Source organism: Pholcus phalangioides, unplaced genomic scaffold, assembly GCF_987345545.1.
Source record: "Pholcus phalangioides strain wild (caught in Gottingen) unplaced genomic scaffold, Ppha-v1.0 ptg000018l_1, whole genome shotgun sequence".
Lineage (NCBI taxonomy): Eukaryota > Metazoa > Arthropoda > Arachnida > Araneae > Pholcidae > Pholcus > Pholcus phalangioides.
Window position 1 is genome coordinate 9,147,836 of NW_028301611.1, and position 22,886 is coordinate 9,170,721.

Consider the following 22,886-nt stretch of genomic DNA (forward strand, 5'->3'; position numbering starts at 1 on the left):
CTCAAAATAGAAATAAACCTGATAAAAAGCGTATTTATCTCTGCCACGTGTGTAGCCAGAAAATATTATTTACGTCTTCATTATCTTATTATACTTACATAGATTACGATTTGAATATTACTTGAATTTCACTCTCGGAAAATTATCGATGTAAAAATTTCTTAAAATTTACTAAACAACCCATTAACATATTACGCAATAAAAATATTATTTACATCTTCATTTTCTTATTATACTTACATAGATTACGATTTGAATATTGAATTTCTCGGAAAGTTACCAAAGTAAAAATATTTCTTAAAATTTACTAAACAAACCATTAACACACACACACACATATTATGCAATATATATATATATATATTTTTTTTAATATTATTTACATCTACATTTTCTTACTTACAAAAATTATGATTTGTATATAAATATTACTTGATTTTCCTCAGAAAATTATCAATGTAAATATTTCTTAAAAGTTTCTAAAAAAATTCATGAACATTATTGTGCAATGAAACTATTATTTACACCTTCATTATTTTATTATACATAATAGAATTATGATTTGAATTTTACTGGAATTTCTCGGAATATTATTAACGTAAAAATTTCTAGATATTTTCTAACAAAAACCATTAACATTTTTTATTGTGCAATGAAAATATTTATTTGCATCTTCATTATCTTATTATAGTTACATAAATTACGATTTGAATTAGAGAATTATCAATGCAAAATCATTAACTATATGCAATGAGCCAACCAGTATGGGTCTCTAGACCCCTTGACTGACTTTTTTTTTATAATCTTGGATTTATATAACAAATGAAGTCAATAAATTAAAACTTAAATTTAAAAAAAATTTTAAAAAAATTATTTAATTTTTTAATTTTAACAAAAACCACAAACATTTTCATTGCGCAATGAAAATATTATTTACATCTTTATTATCTTTTTATACTTATATAAAATTACGATTTGAATTTTACTTAACTCTCTCGAAAAACTATTGATGTAAAAATTTCCCAAATTTTCTTTCAAACAAACAATGAACATATTGTGCGATGGAAACATTATTTACATCTTCATTATCTTATATAAAATTATGATTTGAATATTACTTAGAATTGATTAATTTCTCGGGAGTTTACCAGTATGCATATTTCTTAAATTTTTTGTGAACAAATCATAAACATATTATGCAATTAAATTGCTGTTATTTCATGTACAAAAATTATTTATGCATTGAAATCAAAATTAGCATTAAATTTTTTTTTTGCTTAAAATGGTTTAAAATTTAAAAAGTTGGAAAATTTTTTAAATTTTGTTTTTGTTGTTTTTGAACTTTTCAGTTTTTCCTTAATTAAAGAGAAAAGCTTGATTTATATTTTCTGTTTTCCTTAATTTCGATCTTTTTTCTGATTTTTTTAGAATTCGGAAACAAATACTCGAATAATTAAAATAATTAATTGAAAAAATATTTATTTTAGTATTTTTCCCTTAATTTATTTATTTAAGCGATTTTTTAAATTTTAATTTTTCCTCACTTTATTTGAAAAGTTTGATCTATTCTTTCCGTTTTGTTTAATTTTGATTTTTAAATTTTTTTTGTAATTTCAAAATAATGTGCATAATTTTTCCCCCCTTAATTTTATAAGTTTTTTCTCATCATGTGTGAAAACTTCCGTTCTCCTTACTCAGCGTTTACCTTAATTTTGATTTTTTGTAGATTTTTTTAAATGTCGAAATTTTTAATTTTTTCTTATATCATATGTAAAAACTTTAATTTAATTTCTTGATTTTCCTTAAATTTGATTGCTTTTCTAATTTTTTTTTTAGATTATGAATTTGATATAGTGCGAGTTAATTTCGAGTTCTTTCAGCATTTTATTTTACATTTTAAAAAATTTAACGATTTTTCATTTGCCAAGCGTTTTTCTTAAAAAAATGTCTTTTAAAATTCAAATAATTCGAATAATTTTTTTTATAATTTTTTAAAAATTATATTTTAGTATTTTTCCCTTCATTTATTTATTTATGGGTTTTTTAAAATTCAATTTTTTCCTCATTTTATGTGAAAAGTTTGATCTATTTTGTCCGTTTTCTTTAATTCTTTCTTGAGAGTTTATTATTTTTTTTTTTTGTTATTGTTTAATTTTTTTCAATGTCTTTACATTTTTGATATAAAAATAAAAGCAATTTGAAAAAAACAAAATTTTTTCTCATATAAATTTGTTTTTAACTCTAATGTTTTCTTTTATTTTTGGAAAATCTCTGAATTTTTTACTTGATTTTTAAAATTCTGATTTGCTCCAATAAATTTTTTTATTTTTTTGATTTTCAATACTTTCTGTTTTCTTTTATAAATTCCAACAAAAAACACATTTCACAATAATATCAACACCTACATTACATGAAAATGCATACATTATATTATTTTTTTCATTTTATCAGTTTCACAATTTTTAAAATATTCAATTTTTTCTCCTATTTTTTTAAATTCTGTTATATTTAAGAAAATTGTCATTTTCTCAATTTAATTGTAACGTTTTGTAATAACGATTTAAAAAAAAGTTCTAAATTTTTTATCTAGGTTTTTATTTTATTAATTTCTCAGTATTTAAAATATTCTAATTTCCCCTCCTATTCATTCAACTTTGTTATAGCATTTGAGAAAATTGTAATTTTTCTCAATTTTATTCTAGTTTTTTTTTTCAATTTTTCTCTGACAGATAATTTTTAAATAATACAAATACAAATACAAATACAAATACAACGCCACAACAGGCAAAATGCCCAACGAGGTGGCTGATAAAAAGATGCCACCTCGTTGGATAGATAATAAATTAAAAAATTTCCTAAATAGTTTTTATCAAAATTTGTCTCAAATTATTAAAAGAAAAGGAATTGTTTTAATAATTTCTTAATGTTTAAAATAATTTTTTCACCTATTTTTGTCAAATTTGTTATACTAAGGCAATTGTCATTTTCCCAATTAATTGTAAAGTTTGTTTTGCCCCTAAACAATAGTTTTTTAATATCAATTAAAAAAAAATCTAAATTTTTATCTATAGGTTATTAAATTTTATGTCTTTATTAATTATAGCATTAATTATATTTTAAATTATATTTTATTAATTTCTCAGTATTTAAAACTATTCTAATTTCCCTCCTATTATTTTAACTTTGTTACACTTGAGAAAAATTTTTAATTTTTCTCAATCCAATTCTAGTGCTTTTTTTTTTTAATTTTTTAAAATTTTCCTCGAACAAATTATTTTTTAAAATAATTTTTAAAAAAAATTTTAAACAGTTTTTATCTAAATTTTTCTCCAAAGGTTTCATTTCATTAATTTCCCAATATTTAAAATAATAAATTTTTTCCACTTATAATTTTTAACTTTCTTATACTTGAAAGAAAATTGTAATTTTTCCATTTTCTTCTCTCTTTTTGAATTTCATTAAAATTCCCATAAACAGATTTCAAAATATTTAACATATGTTTTCTTAATATTCAGCAATCCAAAAATAAACGTCAATGTTCAAAGTCCAATAAAATTTCAATGTTAAGCATTACATCAACGATAGACAAGGTTTGACATAATTGAGAAATCTGTAACGTAATAATGGACTTCGATCCGGATGGACCTGATTGCGCACATTAGACTCGGATCAAGAAACAAAAAAATTTCTGCAGACCTTTCTAAATAATATTCTCCAATGACGCACCACAAGTATCGATTTAATCGATAGTTGCATTGTAATAAAATAAATAAATAATCGCCATGACCTTAATATAATACCAAGTGAAAAGTACAAAATCCAATCACCAGCTATTGAAAAGTTTTCACTTCACATCCTAATCATTAATCAATGACAGAGAAGGGATTCGGCGCCTTCTAAATATAGGCAAAGCCGAGAAAAGAATAGATTGTATCCAAAGAGAGGCCTAGGCCACTTAAAAGTCCTCTCATGTCCTCTTATCAATTCTATTAATAACCGGAGAAGAAATTCCTTGAGAAGCGAAAACAAGATTCTAATGAATGATGCAACAGTTTCAAATTAGGGCCATGTGCGTATCTAATTACATAATTACAATAATTAAAACTATATTGCCATGATATAATACCAAGTGAAAAGTACAAAATCCAATCACCAGCTATTGAAAAGTTTTCACTTCACATCCTAATCATTAATCAATGACAAAAAATTAATCACACCTTGAGAAATCACGTTAGTATCGTGTAATTCCGCCTCTCGCCTTGACAACCGCCTGGATTCGGTTAGAGAGGGAATCAACAAAGTTCTGTAGGTCCATCGCATCCAGTTTAAACCACTAGCTGAGGGTTAATCCGCTGAATTGCAAGGATTTCGGTATTTCACCCGAAGTCCCAAAGATTTTCGATGGGGTTGAGGTCAGGGTGAGACTTTGTAGGCCAGTCGAGGTTTGATAGGGTGTGTTAAGTGTTCATCACACCAGGCAGGTGTCATGACAGTTCAGCGCGAGACAAATTAGCACTGCAACGATTCAGCGGGAGACAAATTAACAGTACCTGTGACAATTCAGCGGGAGACAAATTAGCACTGCCTGTGACGATTCAGCGGGAGACAAATTAGCACTGCCTGTGACAATTAAGAGCGAGACAAATTAACACTGCCTGTGACAATTCAGCGGGTGACAAATTATCACTGCTACAATTCAGTGCAGCGAAGTCAATAGTGTTACTGGACGAATTATGCCAGTCCTCAATATTACTATTGGTTGTTGCTAAGCCATCAATAGTCGCATCGAACTGATTCCATAGTTCTATTACAAATTTAGGATCTCTCCTACGATATCTTCGTGTTGGTCTTCCATTCCAGGTGTCTTCGAAATAATTTACAATATGATGTAAATCTTCTTCATTGTCTCTGTGGTATTCGATATGCAAGAAATCTTCAAACTACGTCTCTGGCTATTACGAATGCTGATGCAGCTAATTTTCTAATGTTCAATGCAAAATTGCTGTCGAACATTTAACTTGCAGCAGAACCTGCAGTGCCGTCTATTAGAAACATTTAGAGGTAATAAATGAGGTTTATATATAAACTACAATATTAGTCCTTTTTTTTCATTTATACAGTGGAACTTCACTTAACGAGCAGTTCGGTTTGAACTTTGTTTATTTATTTTCACGTTGTCGCAACTCAGCTGATGGTTTTTCGCTTTCGTCCACACACGTGCTGTGAAATTTTAGGTAATATTCTCCCCTACAGTCTCCGGTCAGCGTGCCTAACTCGGAAAAAATGAACTCCCGTACGAATGTCACTGTTTACGATATGAAACTAGATGTATATGTGCACTTAAAGCATTTTTTCAATTGTGCTTGGAGAAAACTGTGGGCTGATTGCATTATTGGACGTGTCTGAACCCCTCATTTCAAGAACTAGTGGAAGAACATGGTCATATCCACAGGTGAACTGATGAATCTCCATTGCGCGCCGCAGCAAGATCGTATGCATGGAACCTCGCCTGAGAAAGACGAAGAGAGAAATGAGGAGTCCCCTCACTTCAAATGAGATTAAGAGGTGTGTTGAACGTGGAATTCTATGCGAAACTTTGTAGAAGAGACCGCAGTGCGAGCAATAAATCTGTCTAACGGTAGTGCGATTTCTCATTTCCGAAATAACCAAAAAATGAAAAAAAGAGGCAAAAGCAAATGCCATAGATTCTTTTTTAAAGTCACACGAAAAGAGAATACAGAAGAAGTGAGTCCCTAAGTCACCCTAAACCAGTGTTTCTCAACCGCCGGGTCCTGACATCATTCATACCGGGCCGCGAGTGATTGGCCGTTTAATTTTTCCTCATTCATTTTCCGTAGGTCGTGTGTTTGACAGGGCCTTCGACTCACAAAAATGAATGAAACCGGGCCGCGGGCTTGAAAAGGTTGAGAAGCCACTGCCCTAAACGATAGCCTTCTTTTCTCTGGTCGTTTAGAGTAAATTAATTTATAAACATTATCGCATTTTTTGTATCTTTATTTATGGGCATTGTTATATTTATTTTATTTTATTGTATTATTTATTATATTATTATTGTGTTGCATTATTGAATGGATGACGCTTTTATTAGTCATTTTCTTGTGAATCAATAATCGTGGAACGAATTATCCAAGTTTCCATTACTTCCTATGAAGAAGTTTGATTCGGATAACGGGTACGTTGGCGGAACGGATTAAGCTCGTTAACCGAAGTTCCACTGTATCTTTATTATTATTTTTAAATGATTGTGATAGCGCTGAATTGGCGGTGCTGAATTGTCGCGATGCTGAATATTCTCGTGCTGAACTGTCGTAGATTCCAGCACACATATGCGATAAGCCCTGTGAATTTTGCTGTTGTCATCTTCAAAAATAGGGGTGTCATTGACTGAAGGGCAACACCTGATCTTCAATGATGTTAAAATAAACATGAGGGTTCATGTTAATGGTCACCTCAATGAATGGGCACAATCCATAAGTACGAAAAACACCCCCGCCCCCTCCAAAACATCACAGGCCCACCTCTGGCCTGAACCTGACCTTGCACACATTTTAGATGAAATGCTTCATTACAAGGGCGTCGGAAGCGTTTCGAATCTGTGGGTGCCCATCTTGAAATTCATGTAGGAAATTTCGATTTTTGAATTAATTCTGTGTGTGCTCGGACCCATTCTACAAACAGCACCCCCGGCTCCGACGCCACTGCTTCATTAGGCCTTCGATGTAGCGCGTCATTTGAATGAAGACAAAGACGTGTTAACTTTATGTGCCTGTGTGAAAAACGGCCTTTTACGAGTTGCCCGACTCCAAATTTCCATTGTTTGCGGTTCGCAATGTTCTCTCGCAAACAGGTTGGTATGGACCATCATTCAATGGCTAAAGCAATTCCTGTCGGGTTTGGAAGCGATTTTCATTCACAAGCCGTGAAACTCGTCTCCGGTCCTCCTCGATAAGGATCTTTTTTTCCGACCACAATTCTGGCGTCGTGTTTCATGGCCACACGTGCTGTACCACTTGTTGTAGACACGTTGAACAGCCCGCTGTGAAACATCAGCATATCCGTCAACTTCACTCACCGTACGGCCATCCACGGCCAAACACGATTGCTCCTTTTTGCCCTTCTGTTACATGTTTGCAGTTACCCATCTTGGCGAACTATTCCATACGGGATATTGCCGATTTCCACAAAAACAAATTGTCGAAGGCAAGTGAAATTTCCAATTACAGCCGGGAAAAACTGTCTAAGGAAAGTGGTTGCGAATTACAGCCAAAAACTAATGTCTGAGGCATGTAAGGACGACAATTACAGCCAGGAAAAATTGCCTGAGGAAGGCATGGTTACTAATTACAGCCAGAAAAAATGTCAAAGGTAAACAAAATTACAATTACAGCTGGAAAAAAATTGTCAAAGGCAAGTAATATTGCCAATTACAACCGGGAAAAAATTGTGTATGGAATGTATGGGTGCGATTTACGTCCAAAAACGAATGTCTGAGAAATGTAAGCTTGCCAATTACAGGCAGAAAAATTTGCCAAAAGTAATTAAAAAAACAGCTAAAAAATAGTTAAAATTGTTGCAAGTAAAGTAGAAGCCAAAAAAAATGTCAATGCAAGTAAAATTTCCAGTTATAGCAGAATGAAATTGCTTAAGGTAAGTTAAGTTGCCAATTACAGCAAAAAACACTGCCAAAAGGCAAGTAAAGTTAAATAGGCTTGGCTGAGAAAGGAATATATTGTATCCAAAGAAGAGCCCCCAGGCCACTTAAGAAGCCTCGTGTCTTCCTATCAATTCTATTAATAATCGGAGAAGAAAATCCTTGAGAAGCGAAAACAAGATTCTAATAAATAACGCAACAGTTTCAAATGACTACCCTGTGCAATTATGTGCACACATCTCCTTGTATAATTAACAATAGTTAAAATTACATTGCGCGTTGATATAAATGTATATTATTACGAATTAATTTCCGACACGAAATCAGGATCAATACGGGATATCGTCGATTACCGCAAAAAAAAAGAAAAAATAGTCAAAGGCGAATGATATTATCAATAACAGCCGGAAAAATTGTCTAAGGAGAGTATGGTTGCGAATTGCAGCAAAAAACTAATGTCTAAAGCATGTAAGGTTGACAATTACAGCCGGGAAAAATTGTCTAAGGCAAGTATGGTTACGAATTGCAGCAAAAACCTAATGTCTAAAGCATGTAAGGTTGACAATTACAGCCGGGAAAAATTGTCTAAGGCAAGTATGGTTGCGAATTGCAGCAAAAAACTAATGTCTGAGGTATATAAGGTTGCCAATTACAGCCGGGAAAAATTGTCTGAGGAGAGTATGGTTGCGAATTGCAGCCAAAAACTAATGTCTGCAGCATGTAAGGTTAACAATTACAGCCGGGAAAAATTGTCTAAGGAGAGTATAGTTGCTAATTACAGCCGAAAAGTAATGTCTGAGGCATGTAAGGTGGACAATTACAGCTAAAACAAACTGTCGGAGACAAGTGAAGGAAAAGCCAAACAAATGTTAAAAGGAGGTAAAGTAATAGCCAAAAAAAATTGTCAAAGGTATGATTTCCAATTACAGTGCAACTTCGCTTAACGAGCAAAAATTTTGGACAAATTTTGATTCGATTAACGAGCGATGCTTCACATTACGAACAAAAATTCTGAACTTTGTTTATTTATTTTACCGTTGTCGCAACTGAGCTAATGGTTTTTCGCTTTCGTCCACACACGTGCTGTGAAATTTCAGGTAATATTCTCCCCTACAGTCTCCGGTCAGCGTGCCTATCTCGAATGTCACTGTTTACGATATGAAACAAGATACATCATCGTAACCACACGTATGTACACTTAAAGCATTTTTTTTTTTAATTGTGCTTGGAGAAAACTGTGGGCTGATTGTATTATTGAACGTGATTTTGAGGGGCTAGCGCAAGAATAAGAAGAGATTGTGTCCTTGAGGAAGACCGGAGGTTCATGATCCGCTCATTCAAGAAATAGTGGAAGATCATGGTCATATCCACATGAGTCATACAGAAGAAGTGAGTCCTTAAGTCATTCTAAACGATAGTATTCCTCTCTCTGGTCGTTTAGAGTAAGTTAATTTGCAAACATTACCGTGTTATTGTACGTTTAATTATATTTATTTCATATTGTATTATTTATTATATTATTTTGCATTATTGAATGAATGACGTTTCTATTAGTAATTTTCATGTGAATGAGAGTAATTGTGGAACGAATTATCCGAGTTTCCATTACTTCCTATGAAGAAGTTTGATTCGAATAACGAGCACGTTGACGGAACGGATTAAGCTCGTTAACCGAAGTTCCACTGTATAGCCGAATCAAATTGCCTGAAGCAAGTAAAGTGACCAATTACAGCCAAACAAATAACACTGCCAAAGGCAAGTAAAGTTAAAAATAGGCAACGCCTTAACAATTCCTAATAATAACCTGAGAAGAAAAATCCTTGAGAATCGAAAACAAGATTCTAATAAATGATGCAACAGTTTCAAATTATTACCGTGTTATTATGTGCTTATCTCATTAAATAATTGCAATAATTGAAATTATATTGCGTCAATATACATTATTACAAATTAATTTCCGACGCTCCTTAGGTTTTTTATTATTATTTTTATATCCCACATGATGATACCAAGAACCGCCATATTGGTAAATATCCGCCCCTATCTTTAAGATTCGTTACATGAAGGTGAACCGTGCGTGCACATGGTACAATGTAAGTTTAATATGAATTCACATGCGGCAATAGGTGTGGTTGGTATTATTGTTGTTGCTTTTAATTATTATATTTCTCATAATTATTGTGGGGTGTTGGTGGAAATGCCATCCGTACCGCTTTTCTGCCAACTTGGAAATTATACTCTGAGGCTATTTCGTGTAAATCATCCATCAAAAGTAAACCACAGCAGTGGGGGAGCCATGGCCGGATGGTTTTGGTACCAACTTCTAGGCTCGATTCTAAGACCACAAGAATGACTATAGGATTTTGAATTACACGTCCAGGGTCACCTCAATAACCTAATCAGCACTGAGAATCCTGCAAATGTGACTAGAATTAATGTTTGGTTAGATCAAAGAGTTACTGGATGTTGGCTGTGATACTGCGGATATAACTTTTGAAGGAGTGATATCTCTTTTTCCGATTGCTGCCGATCACCATGGTGCCAAATCAAGACTAAATCCTCAGTTTGGCGAGTATAAATGGAAGACCAAATTTTCATCTGCAGAAACCAACAGATGTAGTACTATGACGTCCTGTTGTCCCCCAGTCCACACCTGAGTCATCCAAACACGTTCATCCTATTGACCCCAGAACACGGGCGGAGATACGCCTCCCCCCTTTCCCAGCGTCAAAGGTAAAGCCTACTGATCTAATGTATTTGCGTATATATGAATTGACATCATCATCATCATCATGCTCCCAGCAATCATCGTCGTGCCCCCCCCCCCAGATTTTCAAGTCTATCGTCGTCTATGCCCCAGAGTCATCCAAACATATACATTTGTTCCATTACACCCAGTCCACACCAGAGTCATTCGAACCTATTTGTCCTATTTGTCCCAGTCTACATCAGAGTCATGCAAACACATTCGTCCTATTGAACCAGAGTCTATAACACAGTCATCCAAACATCCGACGTGTGCTATTTCGTAGCAGAATGTGTACGAGGTGCATGTACGGTTGAGTAGTAGTAGTAGTAGTCATCCGAATATATTCGTCCTATTGGTCCCCAGTCCATAAACACCAGTCATCCAAACATATTCGTTCTATTGGGCCCCCAGTCCACATCAGAGTCATCGAACCTATCAGCCCACACCAGTTATCCAAACATATTCGCCTCAGAGTCACCCAAACATATTAGTTTCAGAGTCATCCAAACATATTCGTCCTATTGCCCCCCAGGTCCACATCAGAGTCATCCAAACATATTCGTCCTATTGCCCCCCCAGTCCACATCAGAGTCATCCAAACATATTCGCCCTATTGGCCTCCAGTCCACATCAGAGTCATCCAAACATATTCGTCCTATTGGCCCCCAGTCCACATCAGAGTCATCCGAACATATCGGTCCACACTATCCAAACATATTCGTCCTATGTCCCAGAGGTCCTATCCTCGTTGGCCCCTAGTCCACATCAGAGTCATCGAACATATCGGTCCACACCAGTCATCCAAACATAATCGTCTCAGAGGCATCCAAACACAATCGTCTCAGAGTCATCCAAACGTATTCGTCCAATTAGCACTCGGCTCTCGGGGCAGGGGGCGTACCACCAACTTTTATAGACAATTATGAATTAGCACTCACCCTAGGACCTCCAAGTCAAACACAAAGGAAACGAAAGACCCAACTCGATATATCAGTCATATAATTACGTCTGTCACTCACTATTTTTTCAATTCGAATTTCTACTTTGTTCTGAAAACACATTCCGGGACCTCTTAGGAACCCCCGCGCCCCTCCGCGGACTATTTTTTTAACCCCTCCTCTAGACTAATGACCGTCAAGGATTGCTGCTCTCCTACACAGTGTGAAGTCTTGCATTCATGAATGCAAATATTTAGCGTTTTCTCCTCAATACATAGAAAGAGAAGTCGGATTTTTTTAAGAATAGGGCCAAAGAATAGTGCCTTGGAAAACATCAAATCGCGCGCGTGCATGAAAGTGGTTGCAATTTATGGGAAAAACCGGTCCGGCCACACAAGGGGCCCCATATTTTTCTTTGTTGTCTATCTGCACGGTCCATCGATTTCGTGTAAATCGGCCAACAAGATGCGTCTGGAAAGCTGTTCGAACAATAGAAATGAATCATCGACCGATTTCTTCAAAAAGGTTTCCCAAAAGCCGATACTAAAATAAAGATGGCACGGGGAAATGTCTCCGGACGAAATGTCCAAACGTGAAATGACCTCTGGTGAACTATAATGAAGTCTTTTTATAGCTTTACGACCGACCTTTGCTCATTGTCCTCTTGACGTAGTGATGGGCAAACTACGACCCGCTAAAAGGTGTTCCGGTAGAAAAGTATCAATATACACACGCAAGACAATAAACACCCAGGCTGACCATATTTCCTTCGTAAAAAAAAAAAAAAATACGGGAAACAGAAAATCGGGAACCATACGAGATATCACAAGTTATCGCCAAATGAATGTTAAGATGCTATCTGAAACAATTTGACGGACCCAGGGGCGTAGCCAGAAATTTCGTTCATGGGGGGACTACTTCCATTTCAGGGTGGGGGGAAACCAAAGTGATAGAACAATAGATTTGGCCATCTTTTTTCGGCCATTTTCTCGCATTTCGGGGGAGGACCAGACCCCGATCCCCCTCGCTACGGCCTTGGACGGACGGACCATTTGCGGCCTCCCCAGGACATCCATGTAATTTTCGTTGTTCCAATTTTTTTTTTTAATACCTTTGTCCCGTTTTTCAACGATACTTGATTAAATTTTTAATATTTACTAAAGTCGTGAAAACACGTCGTTTTCATAATTATAGTATTATGATAATTATGGCTATAAATATTCATCTCACGTATTTGTAAGGCTTAACGTTTTTTCCTCAATTTTTCAGTGATTTTTACTGCAATTATGGATTATGGACTTATCACAAAGTTTTTGATGGCAATTGGCACTGTCCCGTATTTTACAGTATTTAACATCCCCAGTTTCCCCTTATGAAATATGGTTCATTTGAATTTTTTTTTTTCGTGAAATGCATTTTTGTTCCTGCTGCCCTTGATTTTCACACCTTCAGGAATTTTAACAGTAATTAGCAAATTGCATTTAAAGCAATGAACTGCAATTTTTTGGCAAAATTTAGTGATATCCAATATTTAGGATCTCAATTTCCTTCATTCTCTTCAATCATGTACAGTGAACCTAAGTATGAAAGCATAATTTTATTTGAACCCATGTGGATATTACTAATATCAATTACAACGAATGAATAATTTTATGAAGTCCGCCTGCAGACCTCTAGACCAACCGTGACCCCCGCTCCGTTCCCCCGTAGGGGGATATAATCTGGTTCGGCTCAGGAGACATGGGCCACGATGGAAAATCCTTGCGGACCACCTATTCTATCATCGCGGACCACAGGTTGAGAAACGCTTACGATACACACTTATATTACGCACGATACTTATATTACATACGATATATTACGATATATATGTTCCACCTTACGGAACATACATGTTCAACCTATGACGCGCGGGCCAACATAGCCCCACATCCTGGAGAAGGGCCCCTAGGCTGGGATCTGGAACTCCCTTCGTATGGTTGGCTGTTACGAAGATGAATTTTTGATCTGCAAAAAAGGCAGTTGAAATCTCTCTCTTTCGTAAACGCAGCTCCAAAAATTCCATCTTCGCAACAGCCAGTTGTTAAAAGCCTTCGTATGGTAGCGGAGAGTGACGTCATCCTTGTATAAGCCGCCATCTGGTGGCAGCGTCAGTAGTTGTGAGCTTGGCCTGAATCAGGTCCGGCCGTCCATGTACGGTCCCGTTCAGTGCACACGAGCTCCAAGGAAAGATTGAGAGATCCGTCGCCTTTGTAGTCTAAGTGCGTTCACCCAGAAAGTGAAAGGACGTGGGTTCGATTCCCCGCAAAGCCAGCTGTACTTTCTCTTTCCAAAAATTTATCTTCGCAACAGCTAATTGTTAAAAACCTTCGTATGGCAGCGGAGAGTGACGTCACATTCCTGTATATACGTCTAATACGGGGTCATTCAAATTTATCGCCAGCAGCTTGTACGCAAAGAGGGTAAGGAAACTTGATACCTTTAACGTGTTGGAACAGTATGCCGTAATGGAAATATCTCATAAAAAATAGTTTTTAAACATTGATATATTTCAAATTTTTATACACATGTTCTTGATTGTACGTGCTGTTTGTCCTGTGCTAGTTTAAAGTTTTACACATCTCTTATACTTAATGTTTTGTAAATTTAAAAGAAAGCATTAGGCATACGCAAAATTTTCTCGGGGGGGGGGGGGGGTTCAGATTTTCCTTCCCTCTGAGTGGAGGGGTTACGTTTTTTCCTGCAAAATAACACTATAATCTTGGCTCAAGGAGGGAACCCCCAAACCCCCCCCCCCCTTGCGTACGCCAATGTTAAAACAGTTTATGCGCAGGATAAAGTACCATGACGTCACTGTAATTGACTAATAAAATGCTGCTAGTTAAATTCATGAAATGAAAATCAAAAGGTTTGACATTCCATCGACACAATCTTATTTAAAATTGAATTTAAAAAGATTTTGAAAATTTCTAATTCAAATTTTGAAATTTAGTTTTAAATAAGACTTAGGCCGGTATTACACTATAAAAGTTTGATAAAAGTTCTTTTATAAGACTTGAAAAATCCAACCAATAAAGCTCGTAGGTTACATTCGAGCAAATGCAACCGATAATCTTATTGGTATTCTTATTGGTAATTTTTCAAGTTTTATAAAAGGGCTTTTAGAAAACTTTTATAGTGTAATACCGGCCTTAGTCAATGAAATCTCGACGTTTTGCTTCAATTTCATGAACTTTGAATCAATGTTTAGTCAATTACATTGATTTCGTGATATTTCATTATGCACGAAAGCTGTATTTAAGGGGGGGGGAGGGGGGTGTTGGTGCACGATCTTGCCTTCCTATAGGAAAAAAAAAATCTCTTTCCTTGAAGGCCGGGATTACACTATAAAAGTTTGATAAAATCCCTTTCATAAAACTTGAAAAAATCTAACCAATTTTAGGTTATCGGTTACATTCTAGAAAATGCAACCGGCGATCTTATTTGCTGCATTTTTCAAGTTTTATAAAAGTACTTTTATCAAACTTTTATAGTGTAATACCGGCCTAAGGAACATTTAAGATTTTTCTGTTCAAGTTAGGTACCTCAATTTGTTATTTTCTCAAATATTATGGATATTTTTGTACAATTTAACACGAGTATTTAGGATTTGACAATTGCTGGTTATTTTTCTCTCGAATTTTAACTTTAGCAACATGTAACATTTTCAAAAATCACCAAAATTTACCCATAAATTTTTTTAAAACTAATTTTAATGGAAACTCCTCGTATGTAACACCACAGTGTTGAGACACACACAAAGCTTCAAGACATTTTGAGTGAATGGTATCCGAAAGAAAGTTTCAATCTAACAAAAAACTTGGTTTTGAGGGAAAAAGCATTTTAGTGAAAAAATATTAGCATGTGTATAATGTGTGGTCAGCAGTTCATATTTTAAAATACAGTCGGATCCCGTTATAACGAACTCCAAAAGATAGGACAAGTCACTTCGTTGTAACGAAATTATAGGTTTTTGCATTGTTCCTATATAAACTTATCTGGGAGATTAAGAAAAAAAAAGTGTTCGTTAAAACGAGATTTTCGCTATAACGGTATTCGTTTCGACTGTAGAACAAAAACTTGAACACAATTAGACGCAGAAAATTTCATTGTATTTTAAAATTGAAAAATTCAAAAATGGCATTTTTTGGAAAATTTGCTGTTTTTTTTTTTTTTTTGAAAATTTACAAAAAATTAAGTATCCAAGATATGTAAAATTTTTTACCAGCACAGGATAGCATATACAAGGTCGGGATTACACTATACAAGTTTCATAAAAGTTCATTTACAAAACTCGAAAAATACAACCAATAAGGTAATCGATTGCATTTGCTAGAATGTTACCAATGCTCTTATTGGTTGCATTTTTCAACTTTTATAAAAGTACTTTTATCCAACTTTTATAGTGTAATGCCGGCCTTAGGGCCCAGAATGTGAGTCAACTCCATGCGGTTTTTGCACCGAAAATAAAATCGAAATACACAATAAGTATTCGTTTTTTTGAAAGTTCTGTTTGCATTAATTCCAAAACAGGTCTTGTTTTGTTTATATGGACGCTTAGGCCGAGATTACACTATAAAAGTTCGATAAAAGTTATTTTATAAAATTTGAAAAATGCAGCCAATAAGGTCATCGGTTGTAATTTCTAGAATGTGACCAATAACCTTATTGGTTGAATTTTTCAAGTTTTATAAAAAGACTTTTATAGTGTAATACCGGCCTTAGAACTGTAATTACGTCCACTTTAATGTGGCGTTTTTACATACATACAAGTAATATATGAATAAAGACTTTAAACGTGTTTTACGAAGAATGTTATTTTTTTGGCATTTCACTTGAGTTTGAAACATGATTTCTGGAAATCTATTGATTGTATCATTATGGAATTTTAATATGATATTTGGCTAATTATATTGTTATGAACTAAAATCTAAGGTCTATCGCATATGTTTGTCGAATCACAGTGTTTTTATATACGATGTGTAGAATGGAAAGAAATTCACTCATACATTAACAGATTTGAGTGTAACTTATAAGCATACACATAGGCGTACGCAGAAGTTTCTCAAGGGTTTGCGTTTTTTCCTGAAAAATAACACTATAATCTCGGCTTGACGGAGGGGTTAGAGAACCCCCCCCCCAACCCCCCCTCCTTGAGTACTCCAATGACCATACAATCCTTCAACTAATGGTTCATAACCTGCACCATTAATAGCTGAATGTACTGTGAAAATATAACAAAGCATTCCCATTAATAGAATTTTTTGGCGATCATGTTTCGAATATTACGTGAGTTTTGCTTAAAATTTGACATAAAAATGACTTTTATCACGGAAAATAGTGACAATTGCCGAATTTTTTTTTTATTGTTTTCGCCATTTTGAGATGACTTTCTGCTTAAAAAAATAATGTTATTAAAATTCACTCCATTTTTTTATAGAAAAAGTGCCTCCGAAAGCAGTTCGGATACCTTAAGCCTCATTGTATACAATCATTACATAGGATTGCAAACAAATTACTTGACTTTGTGGCGATTCTGCATAAATTATCATTAAAGAAAACTCGCAATATACACAAAATTCATGAATTCATCAGAAAATGAGTAGTTATATTTGATATTGCTTACTTTGTTAGGAAAAGTGTAGAAAGAAGAGAAGCTTTTTTCCCGTTTCTCTTGTTGATAATCCTGCGCTTTCACAATACACGTGCAACCAAGTAATGTAATTTTGTAATACCGTAATGCCAGTGGTTCTCAAACTTTGGTCACCCGCGGCTCCCTTGCCCAATTTATGACACATCTGCGGCTCCATTGTAGATATTTTCACTTATGAAAGAACCACTTCAAAGCAATATCAATATCTCCTGCTCGTCGCGACGCCCCTGACAGAAGTTGTCGACGCCCCCTAGGAGCCGTGACGCACACTTTGAGAAACACTGCTGTGTACAATCCCTAAAAAAATGTGGGTTCTGCCAATCACCACATTTATTATTATTATTATTATTTTGTTTTCCACGTGATGAGAGCTATCGTTATAGGACAGTTGCATAGCGGAATCACGTGACTCCACCTACCATTCTGTACCGAGATTTCGTGATTGCAACAGGAACTGCGAACGGTTGTCGGTCCCAGCTTCATCCCGTTTCGCTTTATAGTAGAGATGGACAATCCGCTCGTGAACCGCTTAAAAGAGCCGGCTCTTTTCAAACAGCGATTGAGCGACGGTTCTCGAGAAAAAGAACCGCCGCTCTTTCACTTCCGTCGATCTCGAGGGAAAAACTCCCAAGCTTCTGCGCAGGTCTGGTTTAACTCTTTACCGGCCATAACGGCCGAGATGAGGGGTATGGCATAGGCGCCGACGTGAAAAAACATGTGGGGGCAGGGGCTGAGAAAGTTGTTGGTCGTCCCGTATAAACGGGACTCAAGCGCGTACACATTGCATAGGTTTTTTTTTCAGAAATTATTGGGGGAAGGGGGAGGGAGCAACCAAAACCAACACCACCTATATGATGCCTCCGTATGAAGCTTGCGATGTCGCTGAAAAAGGCCATCTCACCTGTAGCCATTGGATATAGTACAAAAAAGGGGATAAAGATGGCGCATGCGTCGAGCAATAATGGTAGGCGAGACGGTCTTCTTCAGTGACGTCACGAGCTTCATGCAGAGGGCCTTCTTGCATAGGTGGTGTTGGCTCAGCCCCCCCCCCCCCCTTACAAAATTTATTCGGGGGTGGGGAGGATGGGCTCAAATGGCCTGAGACCCTTGGTCCCGGTGCCTATGGAGGTACTGGTACATAAGAGATTATTGTAAAAGGGCAGTGATAGAGAGGAATAATTGACTACTCTTGTCACAGGCGGGAACGGGAAAGACAAGCGCCCCATCAGTTGGACTTCAAAAGCTCCACTCAAGCTTCACAAAGAAGCTCATTGTTATTTCGTAACAATGCAGTATGGGAACTGAATGGCAAGAAATGATGGCTGTTAGGCATGCCCCCCCCCCCCACATCCTATAGCGGGGCCCCGTAGTCTGGGATCTTTTGCGGGCCCCTCGGCCAGACTTTTAACGGGCCCCTTCTGTAGGTAATTTATAGCTTGAAAAAGAGAAAAATGATGAGAACCGTCCGGGCCCCAGGGCTAGAGTCCTGTCAGCCCCCCCCCCATGTGGGGGCCATGATGTTAGGTGAGTAGTAAAAGTTTGGACCAGTTCATTTCAGAAAGCAAAAATAGTTTATTTTCATGGACCTCCGAGTATCCTTCAAGAATCGGTAGAAACGGTCCAGACCAGACCAGACTCAAAATTTTACGATGGTGACTGGCCCTTAAAGCGGGCCATTAGCCAACAAAAAGGCTGGGGCCCCTTGGGGACCCCCGGGTAGAAACGGTGGAAAATGAGAGGAATAGATGCCTCTTCAAAAGATCCATTCGTTTTAGATGGTTCTCATTGGCTGTGAAACAGTCGATTTTTTTTTTTCAGATGCCCCCTATTGGCTGTAAAAGAAATGGTTCTTTTTTTTAGATTCCTCTCCTATTGGCTGTGAAAGAATCGATTGCCCTTTAGATGCCACCTATTGGCTGTAAAAGAATCGAATCTTTTCAGATGCTTCCTATTGGCTGTAAAAGAACCTCCGTCTTCCGCTCTGAGAATGACCGTTCCCATGGATACGCTCTTAATATGAGCGGAAACACAGTCCGCTCTTTTAGAGAGCGTTTCCGCTCATTTTGAGAACGTTATCATGTGGTTGTTTTCTTGGAGGGGTCTCATTGGAAGGGTTTGTTCAGAAAAGAAGGGTTTGGAGGGGGGCCCCGGTTACCCCAGCGCAGTTATGGGCCTGGTTATAAAAATTCTTCTCACGACCTCTAGGAGAGCGTGGGCCACTTGAGTCATCTGTGAATGTGCCGTGGGGTACTAAAGTGATCTGAACATGTGTCACGGGCCACTCAAGTGATCTGTAAATGAACCACGGATCAATTAAGTGGACAGTAATCGGGCCATGGGTCACTCGAGTGTTTTTTAGATGTGCCGTGGCTCACTTAAGAAGCACGCGAATATGCCGTGATAATAAAGTGATCTGAAAATGTGTCGCCGGCCACTTAAGTGATCTGAAAATGTGCCGCCGGCCACTTAAGTGATCTGTAAATGAGCCACGGATCACTTGAGTAATCTGTAATTGTGACATTGGTTAAAAGGCGTTAAATGTACCGTGGCTCACTAAAGTGGCTGTGAATGCTCCGTGGTAGTCCTAAAGTGATCTGATGATGTGCCGTGAGAGCCATTCAAGTGACCTGTAACTGTATAGTGAGCCTCTTAAGTGACCTATGAATGTGCCACAGGTCACTAAAATGATATGAAAATATGTCATGTAGCGCTTGAGTGATCTGTAACTGCGCCGTGGGTCACTCAATTATCTATAAATGTGCCACGGTCACTTAAGTGACCTATGAATGTTCCGCAGGATACTAGAGTGACCTAAAAATATTGCGCGAGCCGCTTCAGAGGTATGTAACTGTGGCGTGGTTCACTCAAGTGATCTATAAATGTGCAGTGGTTCACTTAAGTAAATGTGCCGTAGGATACTTACGTGATCTAAAAATATGCCCCAGGGCCTCTTCAATGATCTAAAAATATGCCCCAGGGTTTCTTGAATGATCTGCAAATATGTCACGGGTCCCTTGCTCAAGTGATCTGCAAATATGTCACGGGTCCCTTGCTCAAGTGATCTGCAAATATGTCACGGGTCCCTTGCTCAAGTGATCTGCAAATATGTCACGGGTCCCTTGCTCAAGTGATCTGCAAATATGTCGCGGGCCCCTTGCTTAAGTGATCTGGAGATATGCTGCGTGCCGCTTGCGTGATCTGGAACTGTGCCACAAGTCATTTAAGTTATCTGAAAATACTAAAGCGATGTAGAACTGCACCGCGAGCCACTTAACTGATCTGTAAATGTGCCGCTTGGTTTCACAAAATTGCGGTTTGAGATCACGGACCAGTCCACGTGCATTCTTCAATGCAATTTTTACACGGTATTTAATTGCAGAGGTGACCATTTTTTTCTGCCGAGCAGCTCGACAGCTCGGGGTACTTAAGGGGGTACGCATGACTCCTGCGAACTTTAATGCGTGCGCATGACTCCGGCGAACTTTAAGGGGTACGAATGACTCCTGCGATCTTTAATGCGTACGCGCATGACTCCTGTGAACTTTAATGCGTACGCATGACTCCTGCGAACTTTAATGCGCACTCATGCCTCCTACGAACTTCAAGGGGTACGCATGACTTATACGAACTTTAATGCGTACGCATGACTCCTGCGATCTTTAAGAGGTAAGCATGACTCGTGCAAACTTTGAGGGGATGCATGACTCGTGCGAACTTTATGGGTTACGCATGACTCCTACGGACTTCAAGGGGTACGCATGTCTCCTGCGAAGTTCATGCTGTACGCATGACTACTACAAACTTTAAGGGGTACGAATGACTCCTGCGATATTTAAGGGGTACGCATGACTCCTGCGAACTTTGAGGGGATGCATAACTCCTCCGATCTTTAAGGGCATGTCTCCTGCGAAGTTCATGGTGTACGCATGACTACTACAAACTTTATGGGGTAAGCATGACTCCTGCGAACTTTCTGGGTTACGCATGAATCCTGCGAACTTCAAGGGGTACGCATGACCCCTACGAACTTTAAGGAGACGCATGACTCCTGCGATCTTTAAGGGGTACGCATGACTCCTGCGAGCTTTAAGGGGGGATGCATGACTCCTGCGAGCTTTAAGGGGGGATGCATGAGTCCTGTTAAATTCAAGGGTTGCGCATGACTCCTGTGAACTTTATAGTTACGCATGACTCCCGCGCATTTTAAGGGATACGCACGATGCCTGCGAAGTTTAAGGGTTACACATGTCTCCTGCGAACTATATGGGTTACGAATGACCCTACGAACTTTAAGGGGACGCATTACTTCTACGAACTATATGTGTTACACATGACTCCAGAAACTTAAATGGGTACGAATAACACTGCGAACTTTAAGGGGCATGCAGGACTCCTTCCAAATTGCAGGGTTACGCATGACTCCTGCGAACTTCATGGATTACGCATGACTCCTGCGAACTTCATGGATTACGCATGACTCTTGCGAACTTCATGGATTACGCATGTCTCCTGCGAAGTTTATGGTGTACACATGACTCCTGCGCAGTTTGTGGTGCACGCATGACTCCTACGTAGTTTGTGGTGTACGCATGACTCCAGCGAGCTTCAAGGGTTACACATGACTCCTGCGAACTTCAAGGGGAACGCATGTCTCCTGCGAAGTTTATGGTGTACACATGACTCCTGCGTAGTTTGCGGTGTACGCATGACTCCTGCGTATTTTGTGATGTACGCATGATTCCTGCGAACTTTATGGGGGTATAAGCATAACTCCTCTGAACTTTATGATTACGCATGACTCCTGCGAACTTCAAGGGATACGCACGTCGCCTGCGCATTTTAAGGGATACGCACGACGCCTGCGAGTTTAAGGTTTACACATGACTCCTGCGAACTATATGGGTTACGCATGACCCCTACGAACTTTAAGGAGACGAATGACTCCTACGAACTATATGGGTCACGCATGACATGCAAACTTAAATGGGTATGCATGACCCCTACGAACTTTAAGGAGACGCATGACTCCTGCGATCTTTAAGGGGTACGCATGGCTCCTGCGAGCTTTAAGGGGGATGCATGAGTCCTGCCAAATTCAAGGGTTACGCATGACTCCTGCGAACTGTATGGAGTATAAGCATGACTCCTGTGAACTTTATGGTTACGCATGACTCCTGTGAACTTAATTGTTACGCATGACTCCTGTGAACTTAATTGTTACGCATGACTCCTGCGAACTTAATTGTTACGCATGACTCCTGCGCATTTTAAGGGATACGCACGATGTCTGCGAAGTTTAAGGGTTACACATGTCTCCTGCGAACTATATAGGTTACGCATGTCTCCTGCGAACTATATGGGTTACGCATCACCCTACGAAATTTAAGGGGACGCATTACTCCTACGAACTATAGTTGTTACACATGACTCCAGAAACTTAAATGGGTACGCATAACACTGCGAACTTTAAGGGGGGATGCAGGACTCCTTCCAAATTCAAGGGTTACGCATGACTCCTGCGAACTTTATGGGTTACGCATGACTCCTGCGAGCTTCAAGGGTTACACATGACTCCTACGAACTTCAAGGGATACGCACGTCGCCTGCGCATTTTAAGGGATACGCACGATGCCTTCGAGTTTAAGGTTTACACATGACTCCTGCGAGTTTAAGGTTTACGCATGACCCCTGCGAACTATATGGGTTACGCATGACCCCTACGAACTTTAAGGAGACGAATGAGCTCTACGAACTTTAAGGAGACGAATGACTCCTACGAACTATATGGGTCACGCATGACATGCAAACTTAAATGGGTATGCATGACCCCTACGA

General features: G+C 37.8%; 2 protein-coding genes across 3 annotated transcripts in view; one reads left to right on the forward strand and one right to left on the reverse strand.

Annotated features, from left to right (window-relative positions):
- Nucleotides 1-22,886, reverse strand: part of LOC149071668 (perilipin-2-like) — a 68,450-nt gene that overhangs the window by 34,722 nt on the left and 10,842 nt on the right. The gene's annotated exons all lie outside the window — the stretch shown is intronic.
- Nucleotides 13,608-22,886, forward strand: part of LOC149071669 (late histone H2B.L4-like) — a 34,269-nt gene continuing 24,990 nt past the window's right edge. Inside the window, exon 1 of the mRNA XM_089247880.1 lies at nucleotides 13,608-13,821. Coding sequence (XP_089104006.1) covers nucleotides 13,733-13,821 — 89 coding nt within the window. The 5' untranslated portion in view covers nucleotides 13,608-13,732. The remainder of the gene's footprint in view (nucleotides 13,822-22,886) is intronic.